This window comes from Sorex fumeus, unplaced genomic scaffold (genome assembly GCF_029834395.1).
Source record: "Sorex fumeus unplaced genomic scaffold, SorFum_2.1 ptg000015l, whole genome shotgun sequence".
NCBI classification, from domain to species: domain Eukaryota; kingdom Metazoa; phylum Chordata; class Mammalia; order Eulipotyphla; family Soricidae; genus Sorex; species Sorex fumeus.
This window is the reverse complement of record NW_026606072.1, coordinates 11,942,885-11,968,853: the sequence shown is the minus strand read 5'-3', so window position 1 is coordinate 11,968,853 and position 25,969 is coordinate 11,942,885. Positions and strand designations below refer to the sequence as shown.

The 25,969-nt window shown below is 41.2% G+C and overlaps 1 protein-coding gene across 1 annotated transcript in view; it reads left to right on the top strand.

The window, feature by feature from the left end:
* Window positions 1-25,969, top strand: part of IPO11 (importin 11) — a 185,194-nt gene that overhangs the window by 27,102 nt on the left and 132,123 nt on the right. The window contains exons 6-8 of the mRNA XM_056112106.1: window positions 18,222-18,354; window positions 21,297-21,355; window positions 24,916-24,964. Coding sequence (XP_055968081.1) covers window positions 18,222-18,354; window positions 21,297-21,355; window positions 24,916-24,964 — 241 coding nt within the window. The remainder of the gene's footprint in view (window positions 1-18,221; window positions 18,355-21,296; window positions 21,356-24,915; window positions 24,965-25,969) is intronic.

Sequence of the window (25,969 nt, the reverse complement as noted above, 5' to 3'; positions counted from 1 at the left end):
GTATAACTCCTGGCGGTCTGGGTTGGCTATGGGATGCCGGGAACTGAACCTAGGTCAGTTGTGTGCTAGGCAAGCGCCATACTGGCCATACTTTCTCTTAGACCCCAAACCTTTTCTTTCTTTTTGTTTTTTGGCCACTCCCAGCAGTATTCATGGCTTATTTCTAGTTCTGCTCAGGGACCACTCCTGGTGATGTTGGGGGTCCGTGTGGGGTGCCAGGCATCAAACCTGGGTAGGCCTTGGGCAAGGCAAGCCCTCTTCCCACTGTACTGTTGCTCCAGATCTCAAAGTACGTTTTGCCAGTGTTCTTGCTGACTTTGGATCCTCACTTTGAGAATATAGATTGGAACTGCGCATTTTAAATAAGTTCCCCAGATCATTCCATGTGTATTCAGAGTGTAAACCAGTGCCACATTACTTCATTATTTTTAACCTAGTGTGTTGAAATAGCCAATTTTATGTTTATCTGGGGAATGTTGAGTGTAAGAGAAAATTGTTTTGTTGAAGGTTCTTATTCTCCCACCTCCTAGCCAGCCCCTCTGTGCCACCACCAGTGTCGCTTATGGGCCTGGGGGGCAGCTTCCTGTATTAACTCATCCTAGCAGTGTAGGTCTTTGACAGTGCTGTGCTGTGTAGACCCAATGGTTCTGGGGATCAGAGTGTTACATTCAGTGGTGCTGGGAGGTGGCAAGCATGCAGAGCTGGGATTGGCTTTTTTTTTTTAACCCCAGCTGGCAGGGCTCAGGGGACTCTGCTCTGGGAGTCACACAAGAAGATCATATGCTCAGGAGTTCATGCAGTGCTAGGGATTGAACCCCAGCTGCTAGCAATCAAAGTATGTACTCCTCAGCCCTTTGGGCCATATCTGTGCCTTAAATTTGGTTTTGCCCCGTTTTAGCTTTTTCTGTAGTCCCAGGATGCACTTTAAATCCTTGTTACTTTTTGGGCTGGAGGAATAGTATAGGGCTTAAGGTTTTTGCCTTGCGTGCCAATCCTAGTTTGGTCCCTGTATTGCATGGTATCCTGAGCGCTGCTAGGAGTGATCGATCCCTGTGCACAGAGCCAGGTGGTAGAACCCTGAGCATCCTTGACACTTGCATATAATCTGACTAGAACTAAAGGAATGGATAGTCTTCTCAGCTCTGTGAATTTCTTGGTGATATTTTTTCCCCCTCAACTTTTTTCGTTTTTTATTTTTTTCACTTTTTCCCTTTTTGTGTCACATCCAGCTATGTTCAGGGGTACTCCTGGCTCTGGACTCAGGAATTATTCCTAGCAGTGCTTGGAGGACTATATGGGATGCCAGGGATTGAATCCAGGTTGGCCGCTTACAAGGCAAATGCCCACCCACGGTACTTCTTCGGCCCTCTCCCTCAGCTTTTATCTCTACCTCAGACCCTTTGACTTCCCTTTAAAAACTTTTGTTGTAGATTAGGTAACATGGTTATAATACTGTCAGTGATTATGACTTTGGTGTACAAAGTTACTAGAACTTCACCATCACCAAAGTGCCAAAGACCCTCCATCACTGCACACCCATTTCAGTCTTGTCATGCAGTTCTGCTGTGTCATACTCTCTCCTTTGTTTTGTTTCTCCATATCATAGGTAAGTGAGGTCATCTGTTGTTTATCCTCCTCCTCACTCTCTGAGCATGACACGCTTTAGCTATATCCAAGTTGAAGTAAATAGCATGATTTTGTCTTTTCTTATAGTTGCATAGTATTTTATCTTATATTTATACTGTAACTTCTTTATTCATTCATCTGCTATTGGATATTTGGGATTTTCCATATTGTGGCCATTGAAGTAAGTGCTGCAGTCAACATAGGTGCACATAAACCTTTTTAAATTAACATGTTTGTATTTTGGGGGTGACCCAGAGTTTTGCCCTCCCTTATTGCTGGGGATTGAATCGGGGACTTCACCCATGCAAGACACGTGCTCTAGCAGTGAGCCTTCAGTTGCTTTCTTCATATTGGAAACTTTTCAAACTCAAATGTCTGGAAGATTTGGGTTATAGTCCCCTTTTTTTTTAACCACACCTGGCTGTGCTCAGAGCTTACTAGACTCTGCACCCAGGAATCATTCCTGGCGGTGCTTGGGGGATATTGGGTGCCAGAGGTTGAAACCATTTGGATGTGTAGAAGGCAAATGCCCTACCTGCTGTGCTGTTGCTCCAGCCACAGTTAGTCTTCAATAAAGAGTACCCATCTTAATTCTTTTGTTTCTCAAGCGGTGTTCTACTGATGTGTTCACTTGCTTTTCAGATACAGCTTTTATTTATTCCAGGCATTGTCTAGAAATTGTATATAATCAGATCTTATTTTTTATTGCTTGAGTGCTAGCTTCTTAACCACTTAAACATTCTTGCTTGATTTTCTCATAGTGTGAAGCTGTTTCTTCATATAGAGTAAATTACAGTTCTTGGCCAGAGAGATAGCTCACAGGTCCTCTCAGCATGCAGGTGGTTCAGGTTCAACCCTTAGCACTGCTTGGGGTGACCTGCCCTACCTCCACTTTCCCTTTCAAAGTATGCCGTAGCTCTTTCCTCTCCACCCCAAAGAGACCCGAGTCATCGCCCACGAACGGCCTCTCTGGCTTCTGATCCAGCTGGTTAACGGCCATGACCCCAGAGACTCAGAAACAAATCTCGAAACCCAGCGGCTTTTGGCAGAAATGTGTCCGGACCCCGCAGTGGGTTACTGTCGCCGGGCCACCCCAGGGGGGAAAGGGTGCTGTCCCTCCGCCTGCTCCCCCTAGGCGGCTCGGTGGCCACCATCCACCAGAGGCCATTGGAAAGTCAGGTTTGGGCCCGCAGTGAGGAGACACGCGGGGCCTCACAGGATGGCAGTGGAGCCGGCCATTTCCTCCCCACCCCAACAAGACCCCGAGTTGCCGCCCACTAATAGCCTTTCTGGCTCCTGATCAAGCTGCTTAACGGCCATGATCCCAGAGACTCAGGAACAAATCTCGGAACCCATCAGGTTTTGGCAGAAATCCCTCCAGATTTATTTATTTATTTATTTATTTATTTATTTATTTATTTATTGAATCACCGTGGGAAAGGTTACAAAGCTTTCAGGTTTAGGTCTCAGTCATACAAATATCAAGCACATTTCCCTTTACCAATACTTTTTTTTTACCATGAAGAACCCCAATAAAACCCCACCCCCCACCCCTCCCAGTCCCTGTGGGGCAGATGAATTCTAGTTAACACTCTATCTGCTTTGATTAGATTCATTGTTTCAATAAAAGATTCACCACTATTATTTAGAGTTTACCCCCCCCCCCCCCAAATCAGACATGCTGACAAAGCATTGTGACGTGATTTGCTTTCTACAGCTGGGTTCAAGAATTAAATGTTGGTTTTGGATTTCTGCTATTTTACTTATTGACTCTGGAAGTATTTATACTGAAAGTCAGATAGTTAAGAAATTGGTTTCTGTGCTCTGGAGTCTTGGCCGTGCTGGAGAGCCGCTCATGGGGGGCAACTGGTGGCCTCGATAGGGCGTGAAGGGCGGACCAAAACGCCTCCCTTCCCATGAGGTTTTAGTCGCCCCCACTCCCCCGGCTCATACCTGCTGTCCACAAGGCTTCCATGTGGCCGCCATCTTTCTTTCCAGAGGGAGGAGGGCGGAAGGGACCAACACCCTTTCCCCTCCGGGCAGACATGATGGCCTGGATTAACGCATAGTCCGTTCACTTTTCTGCTCCAAGCTGCTGGGTTCTGCATTAAGTCCTTGTGCTTCTGGGGCTGTGGCCGTGCTGGAGAGCCACTCGTTGGGGGTAACTGGTGACCTCGGTAGGGCGTGAAGGACGGACCAGAACGCCCCCCTTCCCATGAGGTTTTAGTCGCCCCCACACTCCCGGTCATACTTGCTGTCCACAAGGCTCCCATGCGGCCGCCATCTTTCTTTCCAGAGAGGAGAGGGCGAATGGGGCAACACCCTTTCCCCTCCGGACAGACATGATGGCCTGGATTAACGCATAGTCCTTTCACTTTTCTGCTCCAAGCTGCTGGGTTCTGCATTAAGTCCTTGTGCTTCTGGGGCTGTGGCCGTGCTGGAGAGCCACTCGTGGGGGGCAACTGGTGGCCTCGGTAGGGCGTGAAGGTCGGACCGGAACGCCCCCCTTCCCATGAGGTTTTAGTCGCCCCCGCTCCCCCGGCTCTTGCCTGCTGTCCACAAGGCTCCCATGTGGCCGCCGTCTTTCTTTCCAGAGAGGAGAGGGCGAATGGGGCAATACCCTTTCCCCTCCAGCAGTTTTGATGGCCTGGATTAACGCATAGTCCGTTCACTTTTCTGCTCCAAGCTGCTGGGTTCTGCATTAAGTCCTTGTGCTTCTGGGGCTGTGGCCCTGCTGGAGAGCCGCTCGTGGGGGGCAACTGGTGGCCTCGGTAGGGTGTGAAGGGCGGACCGGAACGCCCCCCTTCCCATGAGGTTTTAGTCGCCCCCACACCCCCGGCTCATACCTGCTGTCCACAAGGCTCCCATGCGGCCGCCATCCTTCTTTCCAGAGAAGAGAGGGCGAATGGGGCAACACCCTTTCCCCTCCGGGCAGACATGATGGCCTGGATTAACGCATAGTCCGTTCACTTTTCTGCTCCAAGCTGCTGGGTTCTGCATTAAGTCCTTGTGCTTCTGGGGCTGTGGCCGTGCTGGAGAGCCGCTCGTGGGGGGCAACTGGTGGCCTCGGTAGGGCGTGAAGGGCAGACCGGAACGCCCCCCTTCCCATGAGGTTTTAGTCGCCCTCACACCCCCGGCTCATACCTGCTGTCCACAAGGCTCCCATGTGGCCGCCATCTTTCTTTCCAGAGGGAGGAGGGCGGAAGGGAGCAACACCCTTTCCCCTCTGGCAGACTTGATGGCCTGGATTAACGCATAGCCCGTTCACTTTTCTGCTCCAAGCTGCTGGGTTCTGCATTAAGTCCTTGTGCTTCTGGGGCTGTGGCCGTGCTGGAGAGCCGCTCGTGGGGGGCAACTGGTGACCTCGGTAGGGCGTGAAGGATGGACTGGAACGCCCCCCTTCCCATGAGGTTTTAGTCGCCCCCACACCCCCGGCTCATACCTGCTGTCCACAAGGCTCCCATGTGGCCGCCACCTTTCTTTCCAGAGGGAGGAGGGCGGAAGGAACCAACACCCTTCCCCCTCTGGCAGACTTGATGGCCTGGGTTAACACATAGCCCGTTCCCTTTTCTGCTCCAAGCTGCTGGGTTATGCATTAAGTCCTTGTGTTTCTGGGGCTGTGGCCGTGCTCCAAGCTTAACTATGATTTTCAGAGAGAAACGTTAGGTGGTTTACTTCCCATGGATCACTTTGTATATAGAGAGATGTTGCGCGGCCGCGTAAGCGGTTTTGAGGAAAAGTCCTAGTTCCCGCATACTCGAGCTGTGCTTGTAGAGGTTTCTGGTCACCGGGGTTCCATCTCGGGGAGGCGGGATGCGGTACCTACCCCATCTCGGACTTCCCGATGATCTCGGCTCTTTTTGGAAACTGTTTTTTTTTTTTTTCCTTCGGGATCTGTGGATCCCGCCCTCCATGTAGTCCTTCTCTTCGGCTGAATGCTGTCAAGATGGCCCCCTCCAGATTTTAGTGTTAAAATTTTGGAATTTCAAAATCGCGTGGCCACTACTGCACCCACACGACATCATATGTTATTCATAACCAGCAATAGAAAACAAATTGTCCAATGATGCCTTTTCAGCAGATCTGATGTTGGGGTAAAATCCTAAATAATAATGGTGGGTCTGGTGTCAAAATGTTGAATGTAAACAAAGGAGAGAGAGAGTAATGTGGAAATCATCTGCCCTACAGGTAGGGGGAGGTTGTGGTATGGGGGCATACTGGGGATTTTGGTGGTGGAGAATGGGCACTGGTGAAGGTACGGGTGTTTCATTGTATGACTGAGACTTAAACCCGAAAGCTTTGTAACTGCTCTCACCGTGATTCAATAAATAAAATCATAAAAAATGAAAAAATAAAAAAAGTAAGGTGGAGTTCATGCACAATTCAATCAGCTAATCAGTGACTGAATAAATTGCAGTACTCCTACATAAAACAAACAAACAAACAAACACAAAGTATGCCAGAGCCATAGTGCAACAATTTCAAAGGCAGGAATTTTCAGAGGATAATAAAAAGCTTAAAATATTGGAAAAGTCGTCAGGGATGCAGCTCAAGTGAGAGAACACTAATTTTGCCTATATGAGGCCCTGGATTCTATCCCCAGTACCACATGTCTTACCCTTGCATTGCTGGTTCGCCTCCCAAACTAATAGTAATAATCACAACAAAAAGATACCTCGAAAAAATTCAGTTTGGCATATATTTTTTAAAAAAGTTATTAGTTTTTGGATTTGCCAAGCAATGCTCAGAATGTCTGATGGCCCCTCCTGGAACTCTTATCCTAGTTGATTTTGATCAGGAGGACTAAAGGTTCAGTGCAGAGCAAAGATTCGCTGAGAGCTAGATGTTCAGTGTGGGCTGGAGTTAAATGCGGACTGGAGGTTCATTGCAGACTTTTGGTGTAGTGCGGGCTAGACATTCACTGAGGGCTGGAGATGCAGTGTGGGCTGGAGGTTCAGTGTGGACTGGTGCCTTCAGTGCAGGCTGGAGGTTGAATGCGAGGACCTGAGGATGCAGTGGTGCTTTTTGTCCTCTAGTGCTGGGGATTTCTTGGATCACGCCAGCAATGCTCAGAGTCTCTAGGTCTGCAATGAGGGTGGTCTGGGATGATGTGCCAGGGAACCTACTTTAACTCCTGTCTTACTTCCCTGACCCTAGCCTCCGATTTGGAATGGGGTAGTTGAATCTGGAAACATGAAGCAGAGTATGACTGAGGAAGGGGTTGGGAATAAGATGTGTGGTTCAAGGTAGCTTGTTTGGTGAGTTTTATTATAAAACACAATTCTGCCAGTTGAATAAAATGGCAACTTCTATATTCGTAATTTAGAGTGTAGGAGACTCTTCCCTTTAATAATAAGTTTACTTCAGTGCCAAGATGATCTTTATAGACTAAATTAGTTCCCTACATTACTGTGAGCCCCGCGTTGAGCTGGTTGCTATGGCAAAGCAGTGCATGTGTGTGTAAGGCTGCTACCTGCTGCTCGGTGTCTCCTTCCCTTCCACATTAATGTCAATTAAGTTCTTTTCACAAGTGACAAATTACAAAATCAACAGTTGAGAGAAAATTGTCTTGGGGCAACAAAATTGAGTTTGATTTGACACAGAAAGGAACTTGTTTCCTATAAAATAGTAAGCTTATATATAATTCTGACTGTAGAGAAGTTGCTGTTAAATGCAGTTAAAGTCAAAATCTAAAATCTGTGAAAGTAAGCAAATTCCAGGTTTAAGATGTAATCATTAACATATTAGCCAAATAATTTCTTTCAGACGTGATATTAACCCAAAAAGGTAGAGGACTGCTATAAATGAGATCATTCAGATCTGAAAAGTGATAAAAATCTCCCTCCTATCTCTCCCCTTTTCTCTTTCCTTCTACCTCCTCTCTCCTCTCCCTACTCTCTTTTCTGTTTTTGGGCCACACACAGCTGTGTTTGGGACTAACCCTGGTTCAATATTGGGGTTCTCTGTTGGTGGTGCTTAGGGGGACGACTAGATTCCCAGGACCTATCTAACTTGGACTCAGCATGGAAAGCATGTACTCTAGCTACCTTCCTGGCCCTCAGAGATCTCTTAGAAGCAATATTTAATTTGATTTTAGAAATAGGGCCTAACAATTCTGAGGAGACCTATTTTCCAGTGAAGAGTTTTTCTTTATACAACCCCACGATGAGGAAGATGCTTAAACTTTGTGATTATGTAAAATTTCCTTTCTTGTCTGAAGTCTGATTATATAACTTTATAGCCTTTATTACTCTCAGGTACTCTATATACGCACCATTAGCATTTTGAGATGGACATATTAGAGCAAAACCTAAATTCAGATATGATGTTTGTGTGGGGAGTGTTTGTGTTGGGAGAGGGGGGTCGTAATCAGCAGTGCTCCTGGCTCCGAGCTTGAGGATCCCTCCTGGCAATGCTTAGGGAACCTTGTGGTGCTGGACATTCAATCTGGGCCTTCTGCATGTAAAATATATGCTCAACCATTGAGCTTTCTGGTTCCCAGATACATATTTCTGAATCATCTTTCCTCCTTAATAGCTAAGATCTTTGTATGTTTAGTTTTCCTATCGTGTATTTTCTGGGCATACACTTGAGCTCTTGACCTGTTTGCTCTACAGTTTTGATATATAACCAGTTATGTTATATATCAAATTGAAGAAAATTTTAGGTGTACGTGTTGAGAAAAGCAGACGATAAAAGCTTTTTACCATATTTAGCTGTTCTGAAGTTGTTGCTATGTCTTTTTTTTTCCTCTTTGCTGGATCAGATCCTACTTTATCTTGAAGCATTTCAGTATGAATATCTTAAAAGGGAAAATTTCCATTGTTTATTAAAAGTCTTTAGAAATTTAGTTTATTGGAAGTCTAGTTTATAGAAGACCAGTTAATCAGGAATTAGTCTAAAGTTCTTCTGAGTTAGTAGCAGATACTGATAGCTAATGTCTATAAGCTATAAAGTTCTTCTGAGTTAGTAGCAGATACTGATAGCTAATGTCTATAAGCTATATTGTAAATGTATATGTATATATGAGGGAGATAAATGAAAGATAGTCTCAGTGTTGTTGGGAATAATTGGACATGAACTCTGAAAAGTTTATAGACTATTTAGTAATCTAATATCTGCCATGGAAGAAATTACGGTCATAGCTAAAACCCAGCAAGACTGTTGCCCATACTGAGGGTCTGTTGATGGCTCGTATTCCTACTAAGTGACATATGTATTGTACGATGAGGTTATTAAGCCTCAGGCAAGGTGAAGTCAAGTCAGATGTCTTCAGAAGAGTCATCTGGATTAGGCTCTTTTTTTCCAAATCAATAGCACAAGAACTTTTAACTTTGAGAGGGGTTGGTTAGTAGGTTACTCACTTGAGAGCTGAAAATTTTATGCTCACTACTTACAAATTTATAATTTTGTGATGTTTACTTCCAGAAAAATTCCAGAATCATTGACATTTTAAGTGTTTCATATATATGTCAGGTTGCCACTTAAATGGTATATGTCGTGGTATATATGTCAGGGTGCCACTTACATGGTATAGTTCCTAATTTTCTTCAGGAGATTATAGTCTAGAAAAATTTATTTAAATGATGAATGTGTATTTATTAGTATTTTGTTATTTACTTTATGGTTCTGGGGGCACATCTGGCTTTGCTCAGGACTTAGTTCTGGCCCTTTTCTCAAGGACCTCTCCTGGGGGTTTTTGGTGAACCATATGTAGATTTTGGGATTGAATTCAGGTTGACTGTGGGCACAGCAAGTGCTTTACCTGCTGTACTATTGCTTTGGCTCTGGTAAATGTGTATTTATAAGTAAAATCTGAAATAGGTTAAATACATCTTACTCTTCTCATCTCCCCCGAGTTTTGTTTGGGTGATTTTGGTTGCTACACCAAAATGCCGTACTGATTCTACATCATCTTCTCTCTTGTTTAGCCCAAGTTTATATTGACTACAAAGATATTATACAAAGAATGATTCCTATAATGTAGAAAGGGTCAGTTCTGCTTCTAACTTGGATGGGAGCTTGGGTGTGTATATGTCAGCGCTGTGATAGTGAATGAAAGACTTTCTGGTGGGAACTTTGAGGAGAGATTCAGTGTGACTGGTTTGATCTCTGCCCTTCGCCCTAAGCTGTTTTCTGAATAGAAGAGATTTTGAGTGTACATTCTCCTTTCTTTGAGTATTTTTTTCAGAGTGGCTTACAAGGATTTTTGTTTGGCTACTAGGACAAGGGGTCTGAAATAAGGGCAGTAAAATTTAAAACTTCAGCTCCAAAATCTCTAAAACTTGCTTTTAAAGCAGTTTTAATATATGCTTTTCTCTTTTATACTCATCTATCTATCCGTCTGACAATTTCCTAATTTTTGCCAGTTACTATGCTGATTATCTGATTTGCAGCTGTTGAAGAGAAGGATATATCCTTCCAGTTTATTAATTTAACTAGTTTTATGACATGAGAGTTTTGTCTAGGCACCATTGGCTAAAGACAGTCATAGAGCTATGGCAGGATTAGAGAACTCTTAATAACATGGGAAGTAAGCCTAGTGAACCCTCCCTGAGCCGACAGTAGGCTTGAGAAAAGATGGACATTATTTCTACTTAAAAATTATGTCAAGGATGGAGGGATAGTAATGGAGGTGGGGTACTTACTTGCCTTACAGTGGCTGAGACCCTCCTTCTGTTCTTGAGACCACGTATGGTCCCCAAGCCCCACCAGGACTCACCCCTGAACACAGAGCCAGAAATAGCTCCTGAACATTGCTTGATGTGTCCCAAACCTACCCCCCAAAATATAGATACTAGGTGGTTTAGATATTTAGTAATATTATTCACTGGAAGCAAAAATAATCAGCTGAGTGGCAGTTTGGGTGGAGATTGTTCCTGCCACATTTTGGTAACTTGGTATATGCATTCCATAGTCAGATGGAAGGAAATTGATGTTTAAACTTGTACTTATACCATTTATTGTTTTGTTTGTTTTGTTGCTCTTTAGTACTCTTCTACGACACCTAGCATTAGTGGTTACTTTCAGTGGTGCTGTGAGGACCATGTGTAACAGTGGTTCCCTGGCTACGATGAAAACGTTAGATTCTTTTCTTTTATATAATGCTTGGGTTGGGAAGATAGCTAGAGGTCTGGCACACATGCTTGGCATGCAGATGGCCTGGTTGAACCCTAACACTGCTTGGTCCTCGAAACACTGTGGGAGCAACCCCTAGCATCAAGCCAAGTATAGCCTCTGAGCACTGCTGTGTGATTCCTAAGCAACAGAAAGCAAAAAACTTTCTCATAACTAGAAAAAAGTTTATAACTGTGTATGGTGTTGCATATTAACTAGACCTACTGTTAAGATTATTTATTTTATTCAGATATTAAATCAACTATGTTTTATAGCTGAAACTAACATCACTGTATCACCGTCATCCTGTAGTTCATCGATTACCTCGAGCAGGCCCCAGTAACATCTCCTTCGTCCTAGCCCTGAGATTTTAAAAAGTGCCATATTCGAGGCTCTTTCAGGGTCAGGAGAATGATACCTATTGTTGTTACTGGTTTTTGGCATATTGAAGACACCACGGGGAGTTTGCCAGACTCTGCCATGTGGGCAGGATACTTTTGGTAGCCTGCCAGGTTCTTCAGACTATTTTATTCAGGTATTAAATCAACTATGTTTTATAGCTGAAATTAACATAACATGTTATTATCTTTGATTAAAAATTAACCTTATAGCTGTACACTTTCTGTTATTATAAAGAATGTACAGGTGTTTTTAAATTTTATTCTTTGAAAAATTCAAAACAAAAGTAAAAAAATAAGAAAGCAAAAATTAGGATCTTAATGGACATGCTTTATAGATAGGAAGCTTGATCCTCAGCTCTACATGTTCCTCAAGCATTGCCAGCCCCTAAGCACAGAGCTGAAAGTAACCCCAGAATGTTGCTGGATGTGACTTAGAACCCTAACCCCAAGGAAACCCACCCCTACCCTCAAAAACTGCCCTCAAGATCCACCAAACCCCAAACTAACATACCTCTTACTTGAATCTGGAATTTATATATTGTAGACTAGAAAGATAGTGCATCAGGTAAGCCTGATCCTCAGTACTATTGCTCTCATCTCAGTGGTGTGTTGTTTGCTCTAGAAAATGAATCAGGTAGTATTTGCTTGTGTCCTGTTATGTAATGCTATGCTATGCTATGTGTTTTGTTTCAGGACCACACCTGCATGTGCTCAAGGGGCTACTCCTGACTAGGAGCTTTGAGGCTGCTCCTGGTGGTGCTTGCAACACATATGGTGCTTGCTTGTTGAGTTGTCTCTCTCTTAGCTTTTCATTTAGAACAGTACTAATTTTCTTCTAATTTTCCTCATGCCATTGACATGTTGAAAAGTTTTGTATATTCCTGTCCTTTCTACCGTGTGTCCCATTGATTTCATTCAGGTTTTGACAGTGAAGATTTTATGGGTAATATTGATAACTCGCTTGTGATGCATAAGACTTTATTTGGAAATTCCTTGGTGTTAACTTTTCTGAGAGAAAAATGGTGAGGGCAGTAGTTCAGACGTCTTTTAATCTTTAAACTTAATTCGAAATGTGAAAAAAAGACAGCTAAAACTTGGTGTAGTGGGTTTGCTTTTGTAATCAAGGAGTCAAGACTGTTTCCTCAGTTAAAATCTGTTGAAATAGTCAGTGGGTGGTGCTATTTCTTCTGGTTTAGAGATTAACAACGCAAGTATTAGACCTTTCCATGAGTCAGTCTCTTAACATTTTCGTTATAAAGCCTATCTTCATATTGTCTAACCGAAGAGTTCTCCCCCCTTCATTTTTTGAGAAGAAAATGTGGAGGAAACATTTTAATTCCTCCCACGTGCTGTGTTGCGTTCTCTTTTCCAGCTGAGCCTCTGTATGCATTCACCACTTGGCATTTTCTGGAGCAGATAGGAGCTGGTGCTGGGCATGTGTTGTGTTGCAGGATAGCCGGCAGTGTTCCTTTTATTTTTCTTTCTTTCTCTCTCTTTTTTTTTTCCTTTTTGGATCACACCCGGTGATGCACGGGGGGTTACTCCTGGCTCTGCACTTTGGAATTACCCTTGGTGGTGCTCAGGGGACCATATGGGATGCTGGGGATTAAACCCGGGTCGGCCCCGTGCAAGTCAAACGCCCTACCCTCTGTGCTATTGCTCCAGCCCCAGTGTCCCTTTCTTGAATTGTCCTCCTCCTCTTAGCATTGGGCTAAATGGGGAGTGTTCCTGCAGCTTCTTTCTAGTCATTCATGGTATGGGTGTGGGGATACAAAATTAGTTACAAAAGCAAACCCATTCCACCATTTGTGTGTATGGGGATAAGTCTTTACATAGACCAGCTGAAGGCAATCATAAATTGGAACTTTTTGATTCCTGTTTAGGTATTTGACTCTAGAACTGTAATGTGAAACAGAGGAGAATATTAATTTTTTGTTTTGTTTTAGGCCACACCCCAGTGTGCTTAGGTGCTACTCCCAGCTCAGTGCTCCAGATCCTCTCCTGGCAGTGCTTGGGGGACCGATTGGTGCAGGGGATTGAACCCAGAGTCATGGCAAACTGAATATGCACTTCAACCCCTGATTTATCTCACTGGCCTGGAAACTATTAATTTTTAAGCAAAACTATATAGCACTGTGTTTTCTTGATTTCTGTGTATTTCTAATTGAAGTAATACTTCTTAAAAATTTCTTTTTGGCCACACCAGGTGCTACTTAAGGGTTGTTCCTCGTATATTCCTCACGGGGGCTGCTACTTGAGGTGTTTGTGGGACCATGAAGTATTAGGGAGTGCATTTGGGATTCTTGCTTACAAAACATTTGCTCAGCCCGTCAAGCTGTCTCTCGAGCCTCATAATTAAAGTTATATTTTGTGTGTGTGTGCGCGTGCACACGTGCACATTTGCTTTTTTTTTTTTTTTAATCGGTTGTTTTGGGGCCAAACCGGTCGGGGTTACTTCTGGCTCTGTTCTTAGGAAACAGAACTGGTGGGCTCAGGAGACCATATGGGACACAGGTTGGTCAGGTCCAAGGCAAGAGCCCTACTCACTGCGCTGTATATCTCTCCAGTTCCTGAAGTTATGCTTTGTTACTTTCTTTTTTTTAAACCTCCCCCCCCCCCCTTTTTTTTGGTTTGTTTTTGGGTCACACCCTGTAGTGCTTAGATCTATCTCCTGGCTCTGTGCAGGGATCACTCCTGGCAGCCTCCATGGAGTGTTCAGGGATCAAACCTGGGTTGGCTGCAGGCAAGGCAAATGCCCTACCCACTGTACTATTGTTCCAGTCAGTTATGCTTTCATGTTATTGTTTTTTAGGCTCACAGAAAGAAAAATGAATAGAGCAAAACCTAATATTGCTATTAAGTGGTTTTCTTTTTTTTTTTTTTAATATATATAAAATAAAACGGGGCTGGAACTCTTAAGTGTTTTTCTGTTGCTATTTTGAAAAAAATGGTGGTGAGAGTAGTGATCACTGATTGCAGAGCCCCGAATAAGCCTCTGAGGTGTGGTCCAAACACACACACAGACACACACACACACACTGCAGCACTGTACTCCCCTTGTTCATCGATTTGCTCAAGCATGTACCAGTAAAGTCTCACAACAAATTGTGAGCGTTGTTGTTACTGTGTCTGGCATATCGAATACGTCATGGGGAGCTTGCCAGGCTCTGGCGTGCGGGCGAGATCCTCTCGGTAGCTTGCCGGGCTCTCCGAGAGGGGCAGAGGACTCGAACTCAGGTCGGCCATGTTGGCTGCGTGCAAGGCAAACGCCCTACCACTGTGCTATAGCTCCAGCCCACACACACACACACACACACACACACAAGGAAAGAAAATTTCTAACTTGGATAATTGCTTAAGAGGGATTAAAATGGAACATTTATTTGAGTTCCTGATCTTTTCCCCGTGTTTTAGTGTAGTGTTTCTCAAAGCTCGTAGCACTCCCTTATAGGGGACATTGAAGCAGTGCAGAGGAGGAATGATAGCAGCTTCATCTGCAGTTGGGGGACACTTTCTGTTCGTTTACTTGGAGAAGGTGGACTTTTTAGGTTTGGCGGGGGTGGCATGGGGCTCTGAATGTTGGTTGCTTTTTTTTACTGAAAAGGAGGCCAAACTAATTTGGAAACTTTTTGGTTTTGGGTTTGTTTTGGGTCACACACCTAGAGATTTAGTGCTTGGTGATCACTCCTGGCAGTGCTTGGGAGATTCAGCCCAGCTCTTGTATGTATGCAAAGCTGATGTTCTAGCCATTTGAGCTATATCCTATCCTGGGGACTTTTGTTTGAAAGTCAGATTACAAATGGAAAGGGACAGTTTTTTGGAAGCAAAATAGAATTTTATTTTAATGACTTTGGTTTCACCCTGATATTTTTCTTTTGTTTCTTTTATTTAAATTGTTTTATTTTTTTTCAAATTTTGAGCTACATCATTTGTGCTTGGGAGCTCTATTCCTGGCTCTGCTCCGAGATAGCTCCTGAAAGTGCTCAGGAGGGGCATGTAATATGGGGAATTGAATCTGGTTTTCTGCTTGCAAAGCATGTGTTCTGTCCCTTACACCATCTTTCTTGCCTTGGAAATGTTTCTTTTATCCAAATCTGGATAAAAGAACCTTTGGTACAGTCTTCGGGGGATTTATGTGTTATGTTTTGTTCTTTGTATTGAGAGTGAGTGAAGAGAATTTTATGTTTAAGATGTATGCAGGTGGTGAATTCTATAAAGGTTAGTCTCTTGGTAATAGAAGTAGTATTTGAAAAATTAAAACAGTTAAAGTAGGTTTGTCTCTTTGTCACTACTATGGTTATGTTCTTTTAAATCTGAGATGATTTCAGAATATTATGCTGGTGATTTGTGGGGCTAATGTTTTTTTTCTTCATTAACTGGTGCCAGATTCTTACAATCAGTTCTGTTTCTCAAGCTTAATTTTTTTTTCTCTGTTGAGGTATGAGGGAATGGTTACCATTGTTTCTTCATTGAGTTTGACAGATAGTTGTAGGGGAGGGTTTGAAAGTTAAATAAAAGGATCCATGATAAAATCTTTATAACTCAAAAGAACAAAACATTTTAGGCTAATTAATAGTAATGGGTGTGTCACAAATATTTTACATGTGTATATATGTGAAACTGATAGTAAACATTTAATATCAGCTGTATTTGACATTGAGTATTTTTTATGTCATATAATAGAATAAAAGTATACATTTCTATCCAGCGGTACATAAAAGAGGTTGGTGTTACCGTAGAGTTTAATAGATGAGAGAGAGAGAGAGAGAGAGAGAGAGAGAGAGTGTATTTTGTTGGAGGGTGACACCCACATGCTTGGGGTCCTCTTCCTGTTGTGCTCAGAAAATCATGTGATATACCAGGGATGAAACCCAACGCTGCCATTTGCAAATCATGTGCCTCCTTAACCATCTCCCTGATCCTGGATGAGACATTGTTTAAAATAACTTGTATTCGTACTCACAGCAGTATCAATCTAAGGGTGTGGGGAAAGTCCCACTTTGTAGTTAAGAAAATAATGGGGTTGGGGGAAAGAAAATTCTGGAATCTAGGATGTGACTAGGTGGTATAGTGCATGTCTTGCATGCGAGGTACTTGGGTTCCATCCTCATCACCACACACAAAAAAGAATGAATGAAAATTCTAGGGACAGAGAGGTAGTATAGTGGGAAGGGCACTTGCTTTGTATTTGGCCAATCCGGGTTTGATCCATGCTACCCATTTGGTCCCTTGAGCACCTTCAGAAGTCATGCCTAAGTGCAGAGCCAGAGCACAGCCGATTGTAGCCCCCCAATTTTATATATGTATGTATGTATGTATGTATGTATGTATGTATGTATAATATAAAACTTTTAGGAAAAAAGCGTTTCTATTTTGGACAGTGAAAAGATGTTAGCCATTTCTGTCATCTCATGTACCAAAAAGAATGGCCAAACATTAGGGACTGTATGATTGTATGACAAATTGTGGGGTGTCCTATTGCTGAGATGTCTTTTCCAGAGTGTAAGAGGCTTTATGGCTCTCTTCTCAGGTATAAGGTGCAGAAAGCCTTCTCCCTACCTAATCAGCACCCAGCATGAGAAACTGCCTCCTGACAGTGGAGGTGGATCGAGGTGATGGTCACTAGGAGATGGTCTGTGTCATAGTAGTCACTTAGCCTTCTCTCCTGCCTTGTGTTTCAGGAGGATGGCAGAATCTTCTGCTAAGACTCAGATTAGCAGAAATGAAAGTTGTGCCTGTGTGACCTCTCTAGTTACATAAAGTCACCAGAGGGATATAGAAAAACTGTTTTCTATTAAAATTAATGGAAGTAATATAAGCACTCATCATTAAAATTAATATCTTAGAGTAATAGAAAAAATTTTGATTTGTTTTTCCATTGGAATATAATTTGTGTGATTACATTTCTAACTGGTTTCTAATTTCTTGCCTTATTAAAAAGAGTGTAATTGGACCAAATGATATATTTCAAATTAAAACTATACTTGGGGGCTTGGGGGGTAACTCCAGTGACATAGTACAAGGGCTGAGGTACTTGCCTTGTTTGCAACTCACCCTACTTCAGTCCCTGGTACTGCTTTGAGTGAGCCTTGAGCACAGTGCCAAGAGTAGTCCCTGAATGCTACTGATCTGAATCTGGCCCCAGAGCCAAAACCAGCAAGAATAGAAACAAAACCACTCTTCGGAAGACTGGGAAGAAAGCTTAAAGGACTGGAGTGCAAGCTTCACTTGTGTGTGGACCACATTAGATCTCAGTACTGCTTGATCTCTTGAGCGTTGAACTGGTATAGCTGCTGAGCACCACACAAGACAAACTGAAGATTCTGAAGTATAGAAATAATAAATAGTCAGATGCACGTGCATGTACTACTTATGTAATATGAATAGTCATGTAGGCCATGATTGTTCTTGGAATTTCTTTGAAAAAAGCTGTAGAGTACCATTAGAAGTTCTCTCAGCCTGGGAAGTAGATGCTAACTGCAGTGCTGAATGAGCCCAGCTTCTTTTAATTAATTAATTAATTAATTAATTTTAAAACAATGTAGGAGTACTGCCATTTGTTCAGCCATTGATTAAGCCGATTGAATTGTGAGCCTGGTTTCTAGGTTTCTAAGGAATAGTTGGTGTCAGAAAAGCTGCCTGGCAAATGATATTTTTTGTATGTTCGTGGCTTTCAGTGCCCTGAAACCTTAGGGGTAGAACTAACAGGAGATAGAAATTGACCTCTTTGTATTTCTGAGTAATGTTTGTTTGAGGTACTTTAGTGACAGCCTGCAAATCTTTGTTTCACAAACTGAGTATTACAGCTCATTAGCAGAAGAAAAAAGGACAAAAAGGGGAGATATCAGACTGCATTGCAGGCATTACACTACATATTGTTATAAAAAGCTAGGATTTTAAGTGTACTTACTACTGTGCATTGTGACGAAAAATGTTTCAAATGTTGCTATAAATGGCTCTTAGCTATTTCAACTTTCATTGAAAATGTATGCTCATTTTTAAAGCCAGAATGTTTTGCTATGTAGGTCTAATTAGTGAAATCTATATCATGAAAAATTTATTGGTATTTCTTTGCAGTTAGCTTCTGAAATTTATAATTTTGCCCGCTCTCTGTGGAATCACCATACAGACACATTCCTTCAACATGTATCTTCTGGCAATGAAGCTGCAGTTCTGAGTTCACTAGAACGAACTCTACTATCATTGAAAGGTACTATTAAACTTGATATATTCATTTTCGACAACATACCTCAGAAGAGTCCCCAAATGCTTTTTTGTGAGAATAGCTTTTCCTCACTATGTGTAATGTATGAAAGCGCACCGTAGTTCCAGGTTTTTAGTTACATTCCCATTACTGGGTCTCAGGACTCTGAACACATTCCTTTCAACTACTTCCACTGTTTTTTTTTTTCACTTCTACTTTACGTTTCTGTTCTGAGACTCCCTCTTATCTCGATTATGCTGTTTGACGGTTGGCTCCCTAAGGTTTAGTTGAATGCTGTTTTCTCTTTTTTTCAGAGAATTGAAACTTCTGTCTTTCTTGTTTACCCTAAGACTCTGGAAAATTTCCGAAGGAGCTCGATGGGGTGCCATCTTGGCCTGTGCTTTCCTGTGATTTGTTTGTAGGCATTTCATTTCACTCTCCTGGACCTGAGTTACTTTCTTTCATAAATGAATCCTGAGAATTCCTCTTACTCTTTTTTTCCTCCTAGTTTCTCTCCCTTTCTTCTGATTGCTAATTTCAGTTTGTTTCTTGGTTTGATCTAAAACCACATTTCTTTCTCTTTCATTATAACTTATTTTCCATCCTTCTAATTCATTTATAAACCTATTTTAGGAAATCATACTCACCCAGTACTTTAGGGTGCCATCATATGCTCTTGGCTGTGCTCTCGTTTGTCATTTATATTTTATCCAGGCAGCGAATGCATAAACTTCTGACTGCCAAGCACATTTTGGTTGATTATGTGGAACAGTATTTGAATGATTATAAAAAACTGTTGTTGAATAAAATTCCGTACGGAGATAGTCTTGTTAATATCCCTGAGTGAGAAAGTGATAAGTTTTAGAAATATTGATTCAGATGGAATTAAGAGAACTGAGAAGAGATTATATATGAGAAACCTTGTGTACTTGATTTAATGATTAGGAAATTTTTTCTGAGTTTATTTGGCTGATTTTGAAGCCTGACTTTTGATGAAATGACTAAGTTTTCTATTACCTTGTTTGTAAGTTTTGAGGTACCTCCTTATCCCAAGGTCTTAGAAATTTCGCATTTTTAAGGCACACAAGCCAGGAAGTCTTCCCAAGGCATTTTCCTTTAAGGTACTTATTCTGGGACCAGAGAAAGCGAGAGAGAGAGCACAGCGGTTAAGGTGCTTGCCTTGCGCTCAGCAGACCTCATTGCAGATTCCGGCACTTCATGTGGTTCCCCAAACACCGCTAAATGTGACTCCGAGCATAGAGTCAGAAATAGTCTGAGCACCACCAGCTGTGTCCTCAAAACAGAAACATACAAAAAAATTGTTTTCTGTTACCATAAATGTTTGTCTGGCTATACTTTAAGAAGTACTTTGGGTTGAATTTTGTTTATATGTAACATCTGAATTTTTACCTGTGTGCATTTAGTACCTTTCAGACATTGATAAATACATTATTTCCTTCAGTAGACTTGTAAGTAGGAACGTTGCACTGGGGAGACAGTTTGTTACAGGGACCTTAACAGTGTTATTAAAGCAACAATATAGTTAAGAAAAACTAGGCCTTGAAAGTAGTGTTCGAGTCAGAACCCAGAGCACGGTACAAGTTAACTAGATAATGAAGAGAAAGGACAGAGCCTCTTAGGTAGAGTAGCGGAAGTTCCTATGGTTGGAGAGTACACATAGCAAGGCCCTTGATCTGGACCCAAGTTTCCTCTGTTATAGTATCATTGGGCTGGAGCCATAGCACAGCGGGTAGGGCGTTTGCCTTGCACGTGGCCGGCCTGGCTGACTCAGGTTCAATTCCTCCGCCCCTCTTGGAGAGCCTGGCAAACTACCAAGAGTATCTCGCCCGCCCGTACATATTCAATATGCCAAATACAGTAACAAGTCTCACAGTGTTACTTGACCCACTCGAGCAAATCGATGAACAGCGGGAGGACAGTGACTGACAGTTTTCTAAAGTACTGAAGATACTTATATTTTCAATCTCTTAATGCTGGTCATCCTGTTATTAATGAATTGTATTGATTTACATGTGTTATAGTACTGAATTCTTCATTAACTCTATGAAGCGAAACTTAACCTAATCACATGTTGCAGGTGAGGAAAGTGGGATTTGGAAAAGTATCCTAAAATAATGTAGATAATAAGAGTCAAATTTAGGTTTGACTTTATATCTGTTATTCTGTTTGTCCCTGGATATATATTAGTTTATTCATAGTATGCAATGCTTATCATGAGTTACTGCAGTCAACTTCAGATTTTATAATGGAAGTTAATTTTATGTCCCTTTTAGGGGACTTTAATAAATAATAGCCTAAACCAGATTGAAGCTTTTATGACTCTTGAGTCATAGTGTAAAGTTTATGAAATAGATAAAGCTTTCTCAGTTCATCTAAGTGAGTTACTTCAGGTAAGAAGTATTTAGCAAATAAAAAGTGAAGTAGAGGGGCTGGAGCAATAGCACAGCGGGTAGGACGTTTGCCTTGCATGCCGCCGACCCAGGTTCGATTCCCAGCATCCCATATGGTCCCCTGAGCATTGCCAGGGGTAATTCCTGAGTGCAGAGCCAGGAGTAACCCTTGTGCATCGCCGAGTGTGACCCAAAAAGCAAAAAAAAAAAGTGAAGTACAATTTTAGAAACATATGTAGTTGATAAGTGAGAATACTTGTAACTTGAATTATAAGAACTTGCTGTAATTCAGGTTTTCCATTTAGTAACCATCTAATGATCAGAAATTACATTTTATTTTAATTTTTAAATTTTATTTAAGCCCCATGATTTGCAGTGGTTGCATTTAAAAAAATACTTTCAAAATGACAGGGCTAAAGGATATTAACTGTAAACCTTGAGAAGGCTTTGTGATTCTGTGTTTTAAAGATTATGAATTTAATGGGATGAAATATTAAAAAAATTAGATGCAAATAATGCTTGATTTTTACCTTGCAGTGCTACGTAAGTTAACTGTTAATGGATTTATGGAACCTCATAAAAATATGGAAGTAATGGTAAGTTGAAAGTGATTTATTCTTTCTGATTTTGGGAAACTGCTTGGTATTTATTTTCTTGGATGTTTTAAAGCTTATTTTTTATATTTGGAATTCATTTAAAAGTTTTTAGTAAGTTCTCTCTTTTTTTTTAAACCATTATATATGTTTACTATGCATAAATGTATATTTTCCCTCCCTCATTTGTTACATCAAAGCAACTTATTGTGTGGAGAGAAAGCAGACTTAGGATAGTTCTCAAGAAGCCTTGTACACTGTGGATCTGGAAAGAAAGCTCAGGGGGCCGAACACTGCCCACAGTGTTGTTTTGCATGCACAAGGCCTGGGTTTCATCCCTGGTACCAAGTGGTCACCTGAGTGCTATCAGTGTGACTGCTAGCACAGTGCCAGGAGCAGCCCTCTTTTACTTCCAGGTCTAGAGCAAAACAAAGAAGAAGCTTTTTTTTTTTGCTTTTTGCTTTTTGGGTCACACCCTGCGATGCTCAGGGGTTATTCCTGGCTCTTGCACTCAAGAATTGCTCCTGGCGGTGCTCAGGGGACCATATGGGGTGCGGGGAATTGAACCTGTGTCAGTCATGTTGGCTGCGTGCAAGGCAAATGCCCTACCCGCTGTGCTATCGCTCCAGCCCCAGATAAGCAGCTTTTGATCTGAATTTGAAATACTATAAATTGGAATGCTATTGCAATATTACCATATATATTATAGATATTTATCTCTTTGATATTTTCTTTTGCTTTTATATGTTTCTTTATTTTGGGTCTGACCTGATGATACTTTGCCTGGTGCTACTCAAAACTATTATGCTTTGTACCAGTGAAATATTTTGTTTTGTTTTGAGGGACCTCACTTAGTAGTGCTCAGGGCTTACTCTTGGCTCTGTACTCAGAGCTTCACGCCTGGCAGGGTTTGGGGGACCATATTTGATGCTGAGGATAAACCTTATTGGTAAAACCAATGGGTTGTGATATTTATTGATCTGTATAATGCCATGAACATTTTTTTAAACTATACATATATATATTCTATATATATATATATATAGTTGCTGTTTGTTTTTTATTTGTTTTTTTTTTTGAGAATTGAGTCTTTTAATCATGAATACAGAGAACAAAGTTTTAATGTAAGCCTTATCACCGTCACTGTCCTCCCATTGTTCATCGATTTGCTTGAGCGAGCCTAGTAATGTCTTCATGGTGACAATGGTTACTGTGTTTGGCATATCAAATACGTCATGGGTAGTTTGCCAGGCTTTGCCATGCTGTTTGTTTTTGTACCATGTTCATTGATGCTCAGGGCTTGCTCCTGGCTCTGTGCTCAGGGATCATGAAGCCTGTCAGGACTCGGGGGACTGTATGTGGTACTGGGGATCAAACCTTATTAATAAAACCAACCAGTTATGATATTTGCTCAGTATTGTACCATATACATTTTTTATGTATAGCCCCCAAAGCTGCACTGTGTGTGGCTACAACAACGAAAGCTATTGATTGAAATAATGCTCTTATTAAATTATTTGAAAACCACTAACATTATCAATGTGTCATCACTTCCATTCTAATTGGTACACTTATTTTTAAAAATTGAACACAGGGATGGGGGCTATAGTGATAGGACAGAGTATAATGCACTTGACCAACCAGGATTTGATCCCTGATACCACATGGACCCTTTGTCCCCACCAGGAATAAATCTGTGAGCATAGAGCCAGGAGTGAACCCTGAGCACTGATGTGTGTGGGCCTCCCCCCACCCCAAAATAGGAAAAAGAAACAGGATAACAATTAAACACAGAAAACTGAAGTATAGAATTATTTGAAAACTCATTAAAGATATTGCTAAAATTTATACTTTTAAGAAATTTTTGGCATATATTTTCATGTTTACTTTCAATTTTATATAAATGATACCTGTATGCCGTTTCCTTGTTTTTCTTTAAATTCAGTATATTGAATATTTTTTCATATCAATAAAATGCTTTATGCTAACTTCTAGTGATTTTTGTATTCCATGTGATTAATAGTGCTAGACTAATAAAAGTGACAGTTAATAAAGGATTACTTTATGAAGATGAGAACCAATTATACCATAGTTTTAGTTTGTCTATTAACAGAATTTATTGAACATGTTAATTATTATATTTGTTTTCTAATCTTTAGATGAACATGTGCTTTTATTTCTTTTTGTGTAGTGGGGGATTGGGATTTGGGCCACAGCTGGCTGTGCTGAGGGCTTACTCCTCACTTTGTGCTCAGGAATCACTCTTGGCATCGCTTATTGGACCATATGTGGTGCCAGAGATCAAACCCAGGTTGGCTGTGTGCATGGCAAAACACCTTACCCACTGTACTTTCTTTCTGGTTCCTGTTTTCAGTTTTAAACTGATAAATGTTGTTGGAATGTCATATCTTAGTCTTTTCTTATAGTTTCTTTAAGATAACTTTGCATTTCTAGAAATGGAAATACTGGATTTTATGTATTTATATATTGGTATAGATATTATATATTTTTTCATCAGATCGCTAAAAGAATTAACAGAAACCTTGCGGAAAAGATATGAAGCATCCTTAGGAAATTTTTACACTTTATTTATTGGTGCACAGAAGTCTCCTATGCTTAAATTCTTTCATGTGGGTTTGTGTGTCCAGCCTGTTAGTATTTTGGCTCTGTGCTTGGGAGTTGCTCCTGCCACTGCTTGGGAGACCATCTGGTGCTGAGTATATAACCCAGGCTAGCTGTACGTAGGCAGTTTAGCCCCTGTATTATCTTTTAGGCCTCATTGCTTAAACTGAAGGGAAAAAAAAGGCTGGAGGGCTATGACAGTATGTGTGGTGCTTGCCTTGCATATGACTGACCGGGGTTTAATTTCCAGCACCCCGACCTGTCTACTGAGCCCTGTCTGGAGTGATCCCTGAGCACAGAGCCAGGAGTAAGCCTTGCCGGGTGTGCCCGGAAACCAAAAATAACGATAAATTGTATTGAAGTTGTTTTACTACTTCTTTATATTTTTATAAATTTTTATAATGTCTTAAAAATCAGTATTCAAGGAAGGATCCATTGTATATAGAAGGTAATCATTTATGTTTGTCTTTTCTGAAAGCTATTGTGTTTAATCTCTTACTTGAGATTAAGAACCTTTGCTTTACATGATTGGTGTCATAAATTCATATATTGAGTACTTATTGTTCTGCCAAGTATTATTTCTGGATTCTGGAAAACATAGCAATAAAGTAAAAGTTCTGTTTCTTAAGAAACTTACATTGTAGTCGGAGAAGCCATATTTTAAGACAAATTATATATAAGGACTGTGAAGAGAAATTGAACAGTAAGAATACAATGTATAATGAATGATGTTTTAAAGCAATTTTAGTGGTTGAAATAAGACATTAGAGAGATCAAATATAATTATTTTTCTTGTGGAAGACTTAATAGTGGATTTTTTTTTATTTTTAAAAATTTTAACTGGCTTATTAGGTGATAAGTTTTTTTGTATTTTGTAAGAGTAAAAAGAAAAACGTTTATGTCAGCATAAACTGAGACTCCTAAAATTTGTTCTTTTCTAGGGTTTTTTACATGGAATATTTGAACGTTTAAAACAGTTTCTGGAATGCAGTAAGTACTCCCTCCATGCCAGCAGTTTTTATTGGAAAATTCTTCTTATAGTACTCCCCTGCCGCGCACCTGCCAGTCTGGGGAGAGGACAAAAGGTCACACTTCTTAATAAAGTCCCTGCCTTAAGATGGGGTTCAGTTTCATTGTTTCAGAACTCTCTGAAGTACTTAGAATACTCTTTTTGAAAAGTGTATGTCTGCTCTTTTTTTTTGTTTGTTTGAGTTTGGATTGCTGTCTCTGTTCTATGTAGACATTCATAGTAGTCCTCTGTTTTAGCAAATAGGAATTTCCCAAATTGTTGAGACTTCTTGTGAGGACTTACTTCTTTTAAGTTATCTCCATAATATAAACTGCCTCATCTGGTCCTTTCTTGCTCCCTTTATTCCCTCCCTCCCTTCCAACCTCTCTTTCTTCCTTCCTTCCTCTCCTCCTGTGTGGGGTGAGGGCTTGCTCTTCCAGTGGGCGCTCCTGAAACCAGATGGTGCATGGTATTAATTCAGGGTCTTCTGCATGCAGGCAGTGCTTCAACCCCTGTACTCTCTCCCCAGCTCTAAATGAAGCTTTCGTCTGGTAAATCCCGTGTTTCTTATACCTCACTGACTTACCTTTAAATCTTCATAATCCACCATCTCATATGATATCTTTAGGGGCCAGAGTGATAGTATAGCAATGAGATGCTTGCCTTGCAAGACAGCCAAATTTTTTTTAGTAATTTACACTTGTGTTGTATCTGACCAGAGATCAGTTTAGTACTCTCTTCTTTTCCATATATGGGCATGTGCACTTACTTATTTGCCATGTATGTGTTTAGGAAATAAACTGCCCTGAAAATAGGAAGAGTATGTGTGTGTCTGTGTTATGTCACTCAGTTTCAGTTTAGTTAGTAGAGAGGAGAAGGAAGAGGCAGAGAATGAGGGGGGAGTTGGATGAAAGTAGAGAACTCATTTGATAGTTTTCCTAAAAAAATCTCATTTTTCTTTGGCCATCTCCAGGGAAGAAAGGGAG